Below are 18,631 nucleotides of genomic sequence, written 5' to 3'. Positions count from 1 at the left end.
AAAATAAGGGAGCCAATAAACATGTCTACACATGTAAACCTGTGACCTCATCATCTGCCCGCAGTTCCTAGGAGCTTATCAGGGCAAGCCTATGTGAGCTAGCCCTGAGTGTTCTCTATTACTGTATGGACAACTACTGATGTGGGCAATATAAAATAGATTCACCACTAAACAAACCCAACCACATGTATTTATACATTCAAGGCCTGGCTAAAAATGATATTTGATGGATTCATATAAGGCATCTCAAAGTGTATTACCTGCTTTGGATTTTCTTAAACACATGTGGTTTCTTGTTTTGCCTCCCTCCAAACCCAACCTGAGCTCTGTCTGTCCTCCGACATTTCTGTCTGTCCCCATCCTGACTCCTTCCCCTCTCCTTTCCCCCCCAGATGCCCTCTCGCTGTAGGACTGTGCTGCATATCGTAACCACCACCCTCTTCGCCGCGGTGGTCCTGTTTGGGATCCTGCTGGCCTATGTGACTGGCTATCAGTTCATCCACACAGAGCAGCACCACCTGTCCTTCGGCCTGTACGGAGCCATCCTGTCCCTGCATCTTTTCCTCCAGAGCCTGTTTGCCTTCCTGGAGCACAGACACATGCGCAGCCCCGCCCGGCCCCAGCACCTGCGGCGCTCTGTGGCCCTGTGCATCGCAGCCTACCAGGAGGACCCAGACTACCTGAGGAAGTGCCTCTGCAGCGTGCGCCGCATCTCCTTCCCCAGCCTGAAGGTGGTGCTGGTGGTGGACGGGAACAGGCCGGAGGACCACTACATGATGGACATCTTCCAGGAGGTGATGGGTGGAGTGGACCAGGCTGGCAGCGTGGTGTGGAAGGGGAACTACCACAGTGACGGGGGTGGAGGGGTGGGCAGAGGGGGGACTGGAGCAGCGTCCCTGCATGCGCAGGAGGCTGCACGTGTGGCCAGGCTAGTGAGAGGCTGCCGCTACTCCTGTATCATGCAGGAGTGGGGGGGGAAGAGAGAGGTGATGTACACAGCCTTCAAAGCCCTGGGAGACTCTGTGGACTATATGCAGGTAAGTCTCTCTGTGTTTAAATTTTGCATCTCTCAACGGGTCCTCTGTCCTGCTTGATATAAATAGGTAACCTTATCTCCTTGTGACTGAGTCTCCACAGACTTTGGCACAAGGCCTTGTATCGATGCTCTTCCATTACAGAGCAATATCTCAAAGCTGCGAACAGACACACACACACGCGCACACACACACATACGCGCACAGAGGTAATCCCATTACTCAAAGGCCAGTCACGAACAGCATTTTTTCCCCCTCCCAAGTGGGTACTCTTTTATACCCTCTCAAGTGTTACTTATTATAGCAACTGATTGAAATGTCTGCATTGCTCCTGGGCTTGCATACTGTATACATAGAGCAATAATACAGTATATTACTGGATTTCCAGGGTCAAAGTTCAGTTGTTTAGCTGAATCTCTTCTGTATGCTTCTTGAACACCTGTGTGCTGTCAGAAGTCTCTAATTTCTTCCAGCTAACTTGAGTGGCACCTGATGAAACACAGGGGACCTGAAACACCTGCTGTGGCACTAAGCCTTCATTCTTGGGTCTTTCGCAATCATTTATAAACACTTAATCACTAATTTATTAATGTAGACCACATCAGTGTGTATTGCACACATATCATCCCTACAGCAATCATAGTAAGATCAATAGCTGATTGTGTGATGGGATAAGCAAATTAGATTAATCTACTGTCAAAGCCAATCCCATTACCACCAACTTGGCTCCATGTCAGTTATATTATAAGGATGGAAATAATGCACCTGTGTATGTGTGGCTTTGCAGGTGTGTGATTCAGACACAGTTCTGGATCCAGCGTGCACCATAGAGATGCTGAAGATTCTAGAAGAGGATGCAAAGGTGGGCGGAGTAGGTGGAGATGTTCAGGTGAGAGACTTCTTTCTCTAAGAAGACCCGTCACATTGTTGTTATTGTCATCCTTTCTAAATGTACTTACTAGTTCTACTGAATCACCAGTAACAGTTTCTCCTCACTTGTCTCGGTTTCCCTTCAGATCCTGAATAAGTATGACTCGTGGATCTCCTTCCTGAGCAGTGTTCGTTACTGGATGGCCTTCAACGTGGAGCGGGCCTGCCAGTCCTACTTTGGCTGTGTGCAGTGTATCAGTGGTCCCCTGGGCATGTACCGCAACTCCCTGCTGCAGCAGTTCCTGGAGCCATGGTACCACCAGACCTTCCTGGGCAGCAAGTGCAGCTTCGGTGACGACCGCCACCTCACCAACCGCGTGCTGAGCTTTGGTTACAAGACCAAGTTCACGGCCCGCTCCAAGTGCCAGACTGAAACGCCAACGCGCTACCTCCGCTGGCTCAACCAGCAGACCCGCTGGAGCAAGTCCTACTTCAGAGAGTGGCTGTACAACGCCCTTTGGTTCCACAAGCACAGCCTTTGGATGACATACGAGTCTGTGGTGACGGGTTTCTTCCCCTTCTTCCTGGTTGCCACAGTGATCCACCTGTTCTACCGCGGGCGCCTGTGGAACATCCTTCTCTTCCTGTTGACAGTGCAACTGGTTGGCATGGTGAAGGCCACCTACGCCTGCTTCCTGAGGGGCAGTCTGGTCATGATCTTCATGTCTCTCTACTCCCTCCTCTACATGTCCAGCCTGCTGCCAGCCAAGATCTTTGCCCTGCTCACTATCAATAAGGCTGGCTGGGGCACGTCAGGGCGGAGGAAGATTGTTGTGAACTTCATAGGGGCGGTGCCCGTCACGGTGTGGGGGGCTGTGCTGCTGGGTGGGGTTGCCTACACCATCTACTGTGAGACCCAAGAGCCCTTCAGTGAAACAGAGAAAGCGCTTCTCATCGCTGGGGTCATCCTGTACGCCTGCTACTGGCTCATTCTGCTGGTTCTCTACCTGGCTATTGTGGCTAAGCGCTGCAACAAGAGGGAGGAGCAGTACCACCTACCGTACGCAGAGGCATAAGACATGGATCCTTGTTCAGTCCTTTGTGGTGCTGCTAGAACAACTGAGCCAGTCTGTGGCCCCACCACTCTGTCTCCATGGTGCTAAACCTCTGGGACCTATGGGGCATGAATGTGTTGTAGAATGACAATGGATGGACAGTTCTCACATTAACCTGGGAGACTTGGTTAAGTAGGTTACAAACCTTTTCTACAGTACAGAGTCCTCTACCAGTGGGCATGGTGCTTACCATGGATATAAAGCACATTATCATACAGCCCGTTTGGCCATGGTGGGACAAGGTGTGGCCAGGATAGACCAGAGATCGTAAGAGCTATGACACGGTGTGTGTCAGTATGAAGCAATGTTGATATGTTACCAACTTGATGCACTGAGCTGAGGGCCTTCTCTGCCTCAATCAGGAGACACAATGATCTACAGTTGTATTTTTGTAATACAATAATTGATAGACAATCTAACATTCATACAAACATAACTTACAAATACATTTGGTGCTGATGAACAGGCCCAGGGTAAACTTTTAGCTCGTAAGCTAATGGCTTGCAAGAGTATTGACACTCAATTGAATGAGTCAGTGAGTTTCTGTGGCTATTTTGTTCTATGGGTGCCAAATTGTATACACATTATACAGCAGTGTTCATTACAGGATGTACTTTTCCAAGTGAGGACAATCCCACATTAATTCCATCATGTAGACTATGACCAAAGAGCACTTGTTTTTTGACACGTCGTACCATTAATACAACACAAGTACTAACTCCATTGCTGTTATTAGTTGTAAATCCATAATGAGAAAATAAAAACATGATCCCATTTTATCAAGGTCAGGTAGTATTAGTGTAGGTGCTACCATGTCTAAGTTGACATGTGTTTTTGTTGTTGGAGAATGGAGATAATGTCGTGGAAGTTTCCACTTGTGTGCTATTTAAGTTGTGTTCATATTTTATTAAATGAGGATTGCATAACTTGAAACTTGAAAGTGCAAACAAGACACATAAAACAATGTTTGTTTACAGACTTGCTCAGCCTCTATCGACCAATGGTGCGGTAGGTCAATTTGATGGTACAGTACATTTCCAGAGGTGATATAGATGTTCAAGTACAAACTTTGTGGGCCACCAGGAATATGTTTTGCAGTGTTGTCTTGGCTATGAATCAGAGTTTGCTGTTGTTGGGGCTCAAAACTGCAACCTCCACATCAGTTTCACAAGGCACACGATTGTTTGCAATTCCTTCAAGTGTTGGTGGCCATGAATTGTGACCATATTATTTTTGAGTTTTTTTATACTGAAATTGGGGTTAAACAGAGAAAGAGCCCCCACAAAAATGTAGTACTTTGAAGTTATTTCCTGAGTGCAATGCCAAAATAAAGTTAACACCAACATAAAGTGTCTTAATAGGGCGTTGGGCCACCACGAGCCAGAACAGCTTCAATGCACCTTGGCATAGATTCTACAATTGTCTGGAACTCTATTGGAGGGATGTGACACCATTCTTCCACGAGAAATTCCATCATTTGGTGTTTTGTTGATGGTGGTAGAAAACGCTGTCTTGCGTTGAGATCTGGTGACTGAGACGGCCATGGCATATGGCTTACATCGTTTTCATGCACAAACACTCATGCCCTGTCAATGGGGGGCATTGTCATCCTATGGGGGCCAGTGGTGGAAAAAGTACCCAATTCTCATACTTGAGTAAAAGTAAAGATACTTAATAGAAAATGACTCAAGTAAAAGGGAAAGTCACCCAGTAAAATACTACTTGAGTAAAAGTCTAAAAGTATTTCGTTTTAAATATGCTTTAGTATCAAAAGTAAATGTAATCGCTAAAATATACTTAAGTATCAAAAGTAAAAGTAGAAGTATAAATCATTTCAAATTCCTTATATTAAGCAAACCAGACGGCAACATTTTCTTGCTTTAGCCAGGGGCACACTCCAACATTTAGACATAAATGTGTGTTTAATGAGTTTAATGAGTCCGCCAGATCAGAGGCAGAGGGATGACCAGAGATGTTCTCTTGATTATTGCGTGAATTGGACAATTTCCTTTTGCTGCTAAGCATTCAAAATGTAACGAGTACTTTTTGGTGTCAGGAAAAATGTATGGAGTAAAAAGTACAATATTTTCTTTAGGAATGTAGTGAAGTAAAAGTTGTCAAAAATATAAATAGTAAAGTAAGGTACAGATGACCAAAAAAACGACTTAGGTAGTACTTTAAAGTATTTTTACTTAAGTACTTTACACCACTGATGGGGGCATAGCCATGGTAGCCAAAATATTAGCCTGCCCAGCATGATGGCCCGAAGCATGATGGGATGTTAATTGTTAATTAACTCAGGAACCACACCTGTGTGGAAGCACCTGCTTTCAATATAGTTTGCATCCCTCATTTACATTACATTACATTACATTTAAGTCATTTAGCAGACGCTCTTATCCAGAGCGACTTACAAAATGGTGCATTCACCTTATGATATCCAGTGGAACAACCACTTTACAATAGTGCATCTAAATCTTTTAAGGGGGGGGGTTAGAAGGATTACTTTATCCTATCCTAGGTATTCCTTAAAGAGGTGGGGTTTCAGGTGTCTCCGGAAGGTGGTGATTGACTCCGCTGTCCTGGCGTCGTGAGGGAGCTTGTTCCACCATTGGGGTGCCAGAGCAGCGAACAGTTTTGACTGGGCTGAGCGGGAACTGTGCTTCCTCAGAGGTAGGGGGGCCAGCAGGCCAGTGGTGGATGAACGCAGTGCCCTTGTTTGGGTGTAGGGCCTGATCAGAGCCTGAAGGTATGGAGGTGCCGTTCCCTTCACAGCTCCGTAGGCAATCACCATGGTCTTGTAGCGGATGCGAGCTTCAACTGGAAGCCAGTGGAGAGAGCGGAGGAGCGGGGTGACGTGAGAGAACTTGGGAAGGTTGAACACCAGACGGGCTGCGGCGTTCTGGATGAGTTGTAGGGGTTTAATGGCACAGGCAGGGAGCCCAGCCAACAGCGAGTTGCAGCAATCCAGACGGGAGATGACAAGTGCCTGGATTAGGACCTGCGCCGCTTCCTGTGTGAGGCAGGGTCGTACTCTGCGAATGTTGTAGAGCATGAACCTACAGGATCGGGTCACCGCCTTGATGTTAGTGGAGAACGACAGGGTGTTGTCCAGGATCACGCCAAGGTTCTTAGCACTCTGGGAGGAGGACACAAGGGAGTTGTCAACCGTGATGGCGAGATCATGGAACGGGCAGTCCTTCCCCGGGAGGAAGAGCAGCTCCGTCTTGCCGAGGTTCAGCTTGAGCTGGTGATCCGTCATCCACACTGATATGTCTGACAGACATGCAGAGATGCGATTTGGACTTTACCTAGCAGGGTCTTGTAGATGACCTGGAGCCAGTGGGTTTGGCGACGATTATGAAGCGAGGGCCAGCCAACGAGAGCGTACAGGTCGCAGTGGTGGGTAGTATATGGGGCTTTGGTGACAAAACAGATGACACTGTGATAGACTGCATCCAATTTGTTGAGTAGAGTGTTGGGGGCTATTTTGTAAATGACATCGCCAAAGTCGAGGATCGATGGATGGATTTGGGAGAAGGAGAAATGGGGGAGGCTTGGGCGAGTAGCTGTGGGGGGTGCAGTGCTATTGACCGGGGTAGGGGTAGCCAGGTGGAAAGCATGGCCAGCCGTAGAAAAATGCTTATTGAAATTCTCAATTATAGTGGGTTTATCGGTATATGTACTGTGTGGCTGGATGAATTAGTCCCTTCAGCCATCATGGAGCAAAAACATCTATGGTTACACTTCTATGTGCATGCCAAGAAGGGATCTCCCCCTCCCCCTTTCCCCTAAACACACACATAAACAGCCTCTAGGAGGCTAGGGATGCTTGCAACCCCTTTGGTCCACTTTAAGGAATAAGTACTGAATGCTGGAACACTGAATTTAGTGTTTAAAATTGTGTACAGACAGCAAACTAATCTCTATTATTCATCTGTGTTAACATGTAGATGTGGCCTACCTTTCCCTTTCTACTCCTGAGTGTGTATGACAGGTGACTGTGTAATAAGACTGTATGTAAACTAGCAGCACCATATCAGCAAGTAAAATTATGAGTATATGTAAATTTACTTGGCGAATAAAGGTGATTCTGATTCTGACATAGCTATTGGGATTATGTGAAGAATTGAGTGGCAAGGACACCATAGAGATGACTGTGACAGTGTTGTCTGGCATTCGTTTGTATGGTGTGGAGATGTCAAATACAATCTTTGTTATAGCCTATCTTTCAGGCTGAACATCTGCTTTCAGTCTACAATATTGTCATTAGCAATTTTTGATTTCCTTGATACTGCCTGCCTCTGACAACAAATCAATCGGTCTCATAATGCTGAGTGACTGTAGATGTCCAGCCATATTTTGTAAGCATATCTTACATGAAAAAACCCAGTCTTATAATATAATTGTTTTGAATATAATTATGTAACTATTCAATACGTCTGTGACTGAAAATCTATACCAGACTTTTCTAAGTTGTGTCTCAATGCCGCAGAACAACTGTTGAGCCTATAGAACAAACCATGGTATCTCAGCTCATACATCATTCAATGTTACATATAGGAAATGTTTCACAGTATATTGCAAAGTAATATATTTTGTGTATTGTATGTATTCAAAGATATTTTGAAGATGTACAAGAATTATGGGTTTAAGAATAGACTATTTAAAAGGAACTATGGGATTTGTACATTTCATGAAACAATAGCGGTTTACATTATTTTTACAATGTGATGTAGTTAGCACAATGATCTGTTATTCAGTGTAGTTTGGTCTCTAGTGCTCAACATTGCTACACTGGTCTTTTTGTAGTTTCATGGATGAGACATCACTCATATTACCATTATCCCTATTACGATTTAGGGATTAAAAAAGTAATAAACCAAGATAGCATTTCTAATACAGTAGTAGGGTACAGAAAAACTCAGAATCATGCACCAGCATATGGCTATTGAAAGATAAAATACATATTTTATTGGTATGTAATAGCTGAAAATAAAGTATTGTAACCACCTATGTATTTCATTATGTACATCTTTAATTATAAAAGGCAAGACATGTTGTTGGAAAAAGGTTTTGTATTTCAAATCAAAACAGTTATTTTCCCGACTTGTACAGCAGTTGAAAAAAAATGTATTTTTTATCTGAATAAAAAATATTCTCATTCGACTGTTGTGGCGATTTCTTCCCCATCTGAAAATAATCACTGTACAAATGTCATGTCAAGGCATTACTAAATCCTGTCATTTGATAAGTGCAACAATAAAGATATTTTAATAATACACCACAGCGTTTAGTAAATTCCAGCACTGACATAACAAAACAAATATGCACACAGCCTAGTTTCAGATGTCCCATAACCTCAAGTCAGAGGAGTGTGTCCCAAGTACAGTCTTGCAATGTGTGCTCCATACTTGTGGGTCTGGAGTCATTAAGAGTGCAGCATGTCCTTTGCTCCCACAGAGGTGACCAGGGTCAAGGTCGTTAGGTACAAAGCGGAAGAAAACAGACTGCAACAGGAACTTTTTTCCCAGTTAAAATTGTTTTGCGACAGTGAGCCCTATAATGCATATGACCAAGCACTTCACTACACTTTCTTGGGCACATTAGTGATGATGGGCTTTGGGCGAGTATTGAAGATGAGCTTCTTCTTGATGAGGGCAGAAATAGAGTAGGTGGTGGGGTTCTGCTGGTTGATTTCCATGGGAACCTTCTCCCCTTGTGGGAGTGTTTCATCAAAACAGCGAAGGGCTTCTCCAGTTTGACCACCTTCCCATAGAGGATGTGGTGTCCCACAATGAGCACAGGTACACCCTGGAGAGGGGACACAGGTGAGCACAGTAAAGACAAGAAACAACATCTCTGATTGGAAAGAGGTAACAGAAGAGTGTACTAGCACTGCATTATAGTGCCATGTTGTCATGTGCCTCTTTGGTGTAGAGCAAATCTCCCATCAGGTTCAGAGATCTGCCTGGACATCATCTCCCCCTGGAGTTCAACCAGCAGCCACTCAGTAGGACCAGGACCATCCACACTGGACAGGGATGGATAGGGGAGTAGAAACAGATGTATTCACCAAATACATAGACATCAAACATTGTCACTAAACATTATGAAATTCATATTTTATACACAACAGCTGACTGATTGCGAGTGTCAATGCTGTCAGTCTCTCAACAGATCGAACTCTGTCCATTACCATCTGATGAAATGAAATAGTTAGCTAGTTAGGGAAGTTATAATATCCTGAATGTTTTCATACTCTGCGACGAGACAGACAAAACTTCTCTGAATTGACCATGTATAAGAATTCAGATGATTGAGAAGTCTTACCTTGAGGTTTCAACAATTTGAACCATTGTGCTGCTCGCAGAAAGATAACTGAAACACTGACAGGGGAGGAGAAGAAGAGAGATGTAACACAGGCAATCAGTGCAATATTGTTAGGTAAATATAATGACGCATTAACACTAATTCTGTCACTGACAAGTCCTGTTTGTTTTCATGTTTTTCCCGCCAGGAAGATGTCCCACCTTCATCCGGCGCACAGTCGCGTCACTTGCATGTAGTGGTTTTCGTTTCCGGTTCAAAGGTGTCCAACGTGGTGTCTGCTGTAATTCAACGTGTGGATATAGGAATTAATGTTTGGGAAAAGTGAAGAAAATACTAAAGAAAGGGACGATAAAAGTAAGCGTTTTCTTTAACTGTTTGTATGTGCATTATAAATTGTTACATGTCAACAATATAATGATTTGCGCATAGGCAAGCGGTGTTCTTTCAGTGTCAAACGAGCAGCTAGCTAACCAACCAAATAGTTTGCGCCAAGTAACGTAGCTAGTTAGCTAACTAAGTGAACGTGAACTAATTAGCGAGCTATTTTGTTTTTAGTTAGCCATTTTGTTGCTTACATGTTTCAAATTATGACTTGCATCGCATTATAACAGTTTAGCCGGAAGTTAACACACGGCACGAGGCTAGCTAACTGCATAACAATAATGACTTCCATGCAAAACTGTTAATCCTCTTAATTTTAGCATCGAACTGTTTTCTTAGATTAGCGACAATGGGGGAGTTTAAAGTGCACCGGGTTCGATTTTTCGACTACATGCCAACTGCCATCAGAGCTATGGCATTCAATGCCCACACAGAGAGATTGGCCCTGGGACGAATGGATGGGAGTGTGGAGATTTTCAACTTCGCAGACCACTATTTCCAGGAAAAGGTTAGTAACTCGTTGTATAAATGTATGGCCTATTCAGAATGAAAATAAACATTATGCTTGATCGTTAGTCTACATTATAGCACACTTAAAAGGCTTTACAGCTCCCTTCTTAGGACATTGTTGATGCTTATTGTTGATTAACATTATCGACAGAAATACACCCACGGTTGGTTGTCAAACTTGCCATTAATTAACACTTGTTTTGGAATCTGCAGGTTATTCCAGGGAAGGACTCCCGGTCAATCGAGGCCCTGTGTTGGGTTGGAGGACGCCTGTTCAGTGCTGGCCTAAATGGAGAAATCACAGAATACGATCTGGAGAACCTGAGACCCAAGTACTCCCTGGAGGCATATGGGGGCCCCATTTGGACCATCACCAGCAATTCTCAGGGGACACACTTAGCAGTCAGTCACCTCTCTGTAATAGTGTCCTTTCAAACATATTGGAATTTGTGTTTTTCATGCTGACTTTAGCTGAAATTTAAATAATGTATTTTTTTCTAAACATGTTAGATCGGATGTGAAGATGGGACAGTGAAGTTGTTTGAGGTACTTGAAGAGCGCATTCAGTTTGAGCGCAATCTGGACAGACAGAAAGGTGAATTGAACAGAGGATTGATTCACTTGTCTAAACATTTGTTCCTTCCTTACATTGCAACCTTTCTTAATATGATTTGGCATCCTTGCTGTCAATGGGGTTGCAGCTGTGTTGACAACTGACCTCTTCTAGTGCAGTTTAAACTGTGTAATCCTGTCTTTCAGGTCGCATCATATCCCTCTCCTGGCACCCCTCTGGCACACAGATTGCTGCTGGCATGATGGACATGATCCGTGTCTTTGATGTCCCGACAGGTGAGTTAGGAACAGCCATGTAAAAAATATTGTCAGACAGTTAGTAAGCTAACCACAGTGCATTTTTGATAGGTTTCCAATTTTGGACTTGTTTGATCCTGACCTCCAGTGTTTGTTGTTTCAGGTCGTGCTGTACAGAGGCTCCTGGTGGACCGGGGCTTTGGAGGCTCTAAGAGTCGGGAGACTGTAGTCTGGAGTGTAGTCTTCCTGTCAGACTGTACTATCATCAGCGGTGACTCTGCTGGGAAGGTCCAAGTCTGGGACGGACACACCGGCACGCTTGTCAAAACACACCTGGTGACCAAGTGGGATGTGCTTGCACTGTCTGTCTCCAAGGTGAGATGGTGTTCACTGTGATGGACACTTGGCCTTTACCAATATCTTATCCCTCCTTCCAGATTGTTGCACTCTGTTTATTAGGAGGTGCCAGAGAATGTAGATGTCTCTTTGATTGTCTGAATCCATATATATCAGGTGAACATGATTTGTTTGACCCAACTAATGTGAATTCGTAGGATTGACTAGAGTGGAGCTTCCTTGTAGACTGGTCTGTGTATGATTGACAGGATGAGAGCAGTGTGGTGGCGGGGACGTCAGAGGGCACTGTGATCCAGTTCCAGTTCATTGCTCCTACTCTGCAGCAGCAGCAGGACAAGGAGTGGGTCAGAACCAGGACCTTCAAGAACCACACGCATGATGTCAGAGCCCTGGCTGAGATCGAGACTGCCATCGTCTCTGGAGGTCAGTGCTAATGTTCAAATGGATGAGGGTGAAATGCTACTGTAGTACAACAAATGTTGCCCTATATTGACTGCATTACTAATTCTGGATACATTCTCTCTTCAGGTATGGATACCCAGCTTGTAGTGAGACCCCTCTTGGAGAAGTTTGATGAGCGGTCACATGCTTCGGCACTTCGCAAGATCCACTTTCCCCATGTGAGTACGGAACTAGTAGAAATTACACTAGTATCAGAGCTGTTGCAAGTAATGTTAATTGCATAGATTGTGAATAGTGAATTCAACAGAATGTTCATATTAACGTTGAACAGATTGTTATAGAATTGCACAAAAAATCTTGATTTGATCCTGTTTTTACTGTTCTTTTCAGCGGAATCTAGTATTTTGTGCAAAGAAGGCAGGGCTACTGCTCTTCCAGTTCCCTGGCCAGCTGGAGCTGTGGAGACTGGGAGAGAGTGATGGACATGGTGAGAATCTCACTCGCACGGATGGAAAGAGGGAGATGGGAGAAATACAGTCAATATCATGCAAATTATTGTGGCAACTTTTCAAACAAAGGGGAGTGATTATCACACTTGTCTAATGGGTATAGTTATTGTGTGCTGTATTTGACAACACATCTCTCTAACTTTCAGGGAAGCCAGGAGACAGCTTGCCTCTGAAGAGGAAACCTGAGAAACTCCTCCATCTCAAGAGAAAGGTAGGTATTTCTCCTGCATACAACTGTTTATCACCTCAATCTGTAGAACTATCCAAAATCACCTCACCTTTGGGAATTTCATTTTAGCTGATATAATGACAGTATGCATTGAATTTGAGTGGCATATTCTGAGTTTATGTCATGCCGAAGAAATCCTGCAACTGTAGTTTTGTTTTTCTGTGATGTTTCCCTTCAGGGTGAGGATCATATCTGCTGCAGTGCTCTGTCCTCCTGTGGAGGATGGCTAGCCTACTCCACCATGTCCAGTGTACGTCTCTACAGGCTGCAGACGGACAATAACGACATCAGCATAACCAAGGTATTACCAAGTCTTGATTGTGGTCTCCATTATGTTAGACACACAACCGGCCTCCTCACCTACTTTATCATGTTTGCAAAAGGGGTTTGCTGATCTGCTACACAAATCCCATTTCATTGTTTGACTAATTCATAAAATCCTGTTTATTCTAGTTGAATGTCATTTGAGCTTGTTGAATCTGAAAAACGATTGTGTGCTTTCACTCTCCCAAGGCACAGTCAAATTTATAATCATTCAAATGGTCCAGCTTTGACTAGACAATAATTTCACCCTAATATTTAGACTAAGCATCAAGTACATGGCACCATTTGTCAGTGCTTTAAAATGTCAGTTTAAAATGGCAACATTGCTGGTTGAACCCAGTCTTGTTCTCCTCATACATTGTTCAGTAAGATAAGTATTACAAATCTCTCTTTCCCCCAGGTACCCAAGCTTCCAAAGGTCCTGCGCTCTGCACACCAGCTGTGTTTCTCTTCAGACTCCTCCAAACTGTTTGCTGCTTTCAGCCAATCAGTCCTCGTTATTGCCCTTAGCCAATCTGAGTGCAAGTATGTGCACACCCTCAAGCCTAAGTCAGGTCAGTGGATCATCGGCAATATTGGTTATCTGACCTGTCAACTGGCAAACTGCTTGCTGAAACTGCAATTTTGATGTTCTTCACTGAAAAACCAAAGCTTTGTGCTGGATAACCTAATCTGTGTTTTTGGTAACATGGCCTCACTCTGCTGTTTCCTTCTCCAGGGTCCAGACAGCCCATTCACTTAATGACTAACAGTGTGGATGGGAAGTGGCTGGCGACAGCAAATAGTGACTGTGAGATCCACGTCTACAATGTACAGAAACTAAAGGTGAGTGTGTTTTCCACTGATCCAGTCAAGCTCTACAGCTGTTCTGTAAGACTAAAAGTAACACTGTAAAAGTAGTGTAATCTGTTTCCAATGACAGCCTCACATGACCCTGTTCTTGTGTTCCAGCTCCACTGTATTGTACCTGTGTATAGTTCCTGTCCCAGTGCCATGGGGATCCACCCCACCACCAACAACCTGACCATGGTGCACGCTGACCAACAGGTAAACACCATGCCATCTCTCATACTGCCATTGCACTGTACTGTCACTGTCACAGGAGTGATCTTGAGGAAACTTGTGATTTCTCCCATAGGTTTATGATTTAGTACTCTGACACGTGTAGATATGCTGACTGTTCTTTGGTCCATGTCTATAGATATTTGAGTACTCTATAGTGGAGAAGCAGTACACAGACTGGAGCCGAAAGCTTCAGAAGCAGGGGCTCCACAACTTGTGGTTGGACCGGGACACACCCGTCACCCACGTGACCTTCAACCCTAAAAATCCTGAGCAGATCCTCTTGCACGACATGCACATGTTCTGCATCATCGACCAAAGTCTGGTAAGAAACCTGCATCTCTCCTACAGGCATCTTTCTTTAAAGTGTTTATCCATCAATGTCCTTGTCATAATGGCCTTTAGCAGTCCTTCTCAGTTGAGCCTTTTCATCTATTAAAGGAACAGTGTTGGTTTAGTGGCCTATTATGGGTCATATTGACTATCATTAGAATACACCTGCTTTTACTGGCCTGTGAGGTTAACACTGTCACCCTCTACCCTTTCAGCCCCTCCCTGACCAGAAGACCCAGTTCTACAATCAGATGACCCTCAGAAGCCTATCAGAGCAGGAGAGGCCCAGTCACCTCCATGCTTTCAAAATATGTAAAACCTTCCAGGTGAGTGTCTGTTTGGCCAGGTAGAACCCAAAGTGGGACAATATCAGGATTCTGTTGGATATATCTTATATACAGTAGGATTGTAACAGTACACATATTCGTACCAAACTGTTCGATGGGGGACCTTGGTTCGGTCTCTGTGAACCCAAATGAATACATACAAATAGAAACACTAGGCCTATAGGCTATGCCTACGCTATGTTGTTGACACATGCCTCAAGTAAATCTGAGCTGAAAAATTGTTTCAGGCTATTCTGTTGAAACAACAAGAGCCTATGCCTAATCAAAATTCTAATCTTAATTGGCATGTTTCAAACTGTCCTTTTTGTGAGGCGCAGCCGGGAACTAATGTAGCTCTGTACGATGGCGAGTAGTGGGGGTGATAAACCAGGTGGAAGATTCTCCAGTTTGGGAACATTTTGACTTCCTAGTAGATTACAAGGAGGATTGACAGAGGGTTGTGGATCAAACGTTAACAGTATGTCTCCACGCTCAACAAGAATAGCCTATGCAGCTGCCAACACCTCAAATATGTTGACACATTTACGTCAACGTCGCCCCAGTCTTCCAGAGCAAGGAAGCGCAAAGAAACACATCACCTCCCCTCTGCGTTCAAGCAGGTGATTTTGACCGGGCCAAAGAAATTACAAGATCGATAGGTGGGCTATATTTAAGCAATAAGGCACGGGGGGTGTGGTATATGGCCAATATACCACGGCTAAAGGCTGTTCTTAAGCACGACGCAACGCTGTGGTATATTGGCCATTTACCTCAAACCCCCGAGGTGCCTTATTGCTATTATAAACTGGTTACCAATGTAATTAGAGCAGTAAAAATAATGTTTTGTCATACCTGTGGTATACAGTCTGATATACCACAGCTGTCAGCCAATCAGCATTCAGGGCTCGAACCACCCAGTTTATAATTATATATTTTTTTACAGTCTTTGGTTTATAGCCACATATGTGCCTATTCTCTTTGGTTAAGAATAGGGGTTTCAGCACCTTGTAACAGTGCTGAAGCCACGTTACGAGCTTCCCCCGTGCACCAAATTCATCAAACCAAAGCCGAAGTTTTCAAGGAATTGGCCAATACTGTGTTGTGCTTAACATTGACCGCCCATCACATTACTCTGGAGTGGGAGATGTACCGCGCTACAGACACACCTCCTTTTATGAGAGTCACAAAAGCACATCTGGCACTGAGAAGAGGCTGTGTCATGGTGCGTTTGTAACCAAGTGGGAATTTACCACATACAACTGGGGAAAAATCCACTCGAACGGCTCTCCAACTGGTAATTATTAGTAGGGAAACTCGTTTATCATGCTGAGCACCCACTTCTCCCACACGGTGACCTCTGACGTTACCTACTAAGGAAATTGCCTCGTAACAGCATTTTCGGCAGTTAAATGCAACAACAAAACACTATTTATAGAAGGCAATCTAATGTTTTTTAAACTCTTTAATTTGTTTACAAGCATGAAGCTGTACTTTTAGTTTATGGTTGATGCAGCTGGTTGGCCATTAGCCAATCAGTGTTTCTCAATGAGTTCAAATCACATGAACGCATCCAACTGGTATTTACGACTTCACAACTAGTAAATTCCCACCTCCCACATGGTTACAAATTGGAGGTCGACCGATTTATGATTTTTCAACGCCGATACCGATTATTGGAGGACCAGAATATATGATTTTTATATATATTTGTAATAATGACAATTACAACAATACTGAATGAACAATGAACACTTTTATTTTAACTTAATATAATACATCAATAAAATCTATTTAGTCTCAAATAAATAATGAATCATGGTTTAAATAATGCAAAAACACAGTGTTGGAGAAGAAGCTAAAAGTGCAATATGTGCCATGTAAAAAAAGCTAACGTTTAAGTTCCTTGCTCAGAACATGAGAACATATGAAAGCTGGTGGTTCCTTTTAACATGAGTCTTTAGTATTCCCAGGTAAGATGTTTTAGGTTGTATTTATTATAGGACTATTTCTCTCTATACCATTTGTATTTCATATACCTTTGACTATTGGTTGTTCTAATAGGTACTTTAGTATTGCCAGCCTAATCTCGGGAGTTGATAGGCTTGAAGTCATAAACAGCGCTGCTGGCAAACACAGTAAAGTGCTGTTTGAATGAAAGCTTACGAGCCTGCTGCTGCCTACCACCGCTCAGTCAGACTGCTCTATCAAATCATAGACTTAATTATAATATAATAACACACAGAAATACGAGCCTTAGGTCATTAATATGGTCGAATCCGGAAACTATCATTTAGAAAACAAAACGTTTATTCTTTCAGTGAAATATGGAACCGTTCCGTATTTTATCTAACGGGTGGCATCCATTGCACAACCTTCAATGTTATGTCATAATTACATACAATTCTGGCAAATTAGTTCGCAACGAGTTAGGCGGCCCAAACTGTTGCATATACCCTGACTCTGCGTGCAATGAACGCAAGAGAAGTGACACAATTTCCCTAGTTTAATATTGCCTGCTAACATGAATTTCTTTTAACTAAATATGCAGGTTTAAAAAAATATTCTTCTGTTTATTGATTTTAAGAAAGGCATTTATGTTTATGGTTAGGTACATTCGTGCAACGATTGTGCTTTATTCGCAAATGCGCTTTTGTTAAATCATCCCCCGTTTGGCGAAGTTGGCTGTCTTTGTTAGGAAGAAATGGTCTTCACACAGTTCACAACGAGCCAGGCGGCCCAAACTGCTGCATATACCCTGACTCTGTTGCACAGAACGCAAGAGAAGTGACACAATTTCATGTTAGCAGGCAATATTAACTAAATATGCAGGTTTAAAAATATACTTGTGTATTGATTTTAAGAAGGCGTTGATGTTTATGGTTAGGTACATTGGTGCAACGACAGTGCTTTTTTCGCGAATGTGCTTGTTAAATCACCCGTTTGGCGAAGTAGGCTGTGATTCAATGATAAATTAAAAGGCACCGCATCGATTATATGCAACGCAGGACAACCTAGATAAACTAGTAATATCATCAACCATGTGTAGTTAACTTGTGATTATGTTAAGATTCATTGTTTTTATAAGATAAGTTTAATGCTAGCTAGCACCTTACCTTGGCTCCTTGCTGCACTCGCATAACAGGTAGTCAGCCTGCCACGCAGTCTCCTCGTGGAGTGCAATGTAATCGACCATGATCGGTGTCCAAAAATGCTGATTACCCATTGTTATGAAAACTTGAGATCGGCCCTAATTAATCGGCCGTTCCGATTAATCAGTCGACCTCTATTACAAATGCAGCTTCAGAGTGGAAACTTGAGGCCCAACATACCAATCCTGTCATAACAGACAATTCCAGGAACATTGTGAATGCTGAACAATGTGAATGGCATTTCATTTTCCTGCTGTACCGAAACCGAACCGTGACACCAAAACTGCAATACGTACCAAACCGTGGGTTTGGTTAGACCCTAATATACAATAATGAGATGTTTAGATTCTATAAATGTGATAATGGGTCATATCAGTTTCTCTATCCTCTGATGTGTTTCCTGTGTAGGACTTGCTGTCTGTGAGTCTGCTGGGTGATCAGTCTCTGGTGATGGTGGAGCGCCCCCTCCTGGCCATCGCATCCCAGCTACCTGCTCCCGTCAGACAGAAAAAGTTTGCCACATAAACAATAGGGAGAGGTGTGTTTTTTATTTATTTTTTTGTTTTTTTTTGTCTGTCTGTGGCTGTCCTTCGATTCTCTATCCTTCTACCCGAAGTGGGCACACATTCATTGCATTTTAAAAGATTGCGACTGCTGTGACCAGTTGCACATTTCAGGAGCAGGGAAGGGAATCGGAGCACAGCCTGTCTCTAAACACCCCTGACCCATGCTTTGTAAAGACTGTTTGATACAGTAATAAATAAAATATTTACTGTAATGTACAGACTGTTTTGTCAGTTTTTGCAAGGTAATGACCTAAAATTGCCAAGGACAGGCAATCCTGAATGGTTAGGTTTCGGTGTAAAGTTTGTCTCATGGTTAAGTCT

General features: G+C 43.4%; 2 protein-coding genes and 1 pseudogene across 3 annotated transcripts; 2 read left to right on the top strand and 1 right to left on the bottom strand.

Moving 5' to 3' along the window:
• The first annotated feature begins 392 nt into the window (after positions 1 to 392).
• Positions 393 to 5,484, top strand: LOC106573695 (hyaluronan synthase 3-like). The gene is made up of 3 exons (XM_014148979.2): positions 393 to 1,037; positions 1,822 to 1,923; positions 2,051 to 5,484. The coding sequence occupies exons 1-3, from the start codon at positions 393 to 395 to the stop codon at positions 2,978 to 2,980; spliced, it is 1,677 nt and encodes a 558-aa protein (XP_014004454.2). The 3' UTR covers positions 2,981 to 5,484.
• A 2,486-nt stretch (positions 5,485 to 7,970) lies between these two features.
• LOC106573698 (chromosome transmission fidelity protein 8 homolog) lies at positions 7,971 to 9,625 on the bottom strand (annotated as a pseudogene).
• Positions 9,587 to 18,526, top strand: LOC106573694 (U3 small nucleolar RNA-associated protein 4 homolog). 2 transcript variants are annotated; one of them, XM_014148977.2, is made up of 17 exons: positions 9,587 to 9,706; positions 10,073 to 10,241; positions 10,457 to 10,645; positions 10,754 to 10,838; positions 11,003 to 11,092; positions 11,217 to 11,428; positions 11,659 to 11,833; positions 11,939 to 12,030; positions 12,203 to 12,299; positions 12,468 to 12,532; positions 12,729 to 12,851; positions 13,275 to 13,428; positions 13,593 to 13,699; positions 13,826 to 13,921; positions 14,076 to 14,261; positions 14,485 to 14,595; positions 18,153 to 18,526. In XM_014148977.2, exons 2-17 carry the CDS (start codon positions 10,083 to 10,085, stop codon positions 18,267 to 18,269), a joined length of 2,058 nt encoding a protein of 685 aa, XP_014004452.1. In that variant the 5' UTR covers positions 9,587 to 9,706; positions 10,073 to 10,082; the 3' UTR covers positions 18,270 to 18,526. The 2 variants fall into 2 exon arrangements, with proteins under 2 accessions (XP_014004452.1, XP_014004451.1); XM_014148976.2 differs by having other exon boundaries at positions 9,597 to 9,706; positions 10,054 to 10,241.
• The last annotated feature ends 105 nt before the right edge of the window (positions 18,527 to 18,631 follow it).

The sequence above is a fragment of the Salmo salar genome, chromosome ssa16 (assembly GCF_905237065.1).
Source record: "Salmo salar chromosome ssa16, Ssal_v3.1, whole genome shotgun sequence".
NCBI classification, from domain to species: Eukaryota; Metazoa; Chordata; class Actinopteri; order Salmoniformes; family Salmonidae; genus Salmo; species Salmo salar.
The sequence above is the reverse complement of the archived record's forward strand: the minus strand, read 5'-3'. Positions and strand labels throughout refer to the sequence as shown.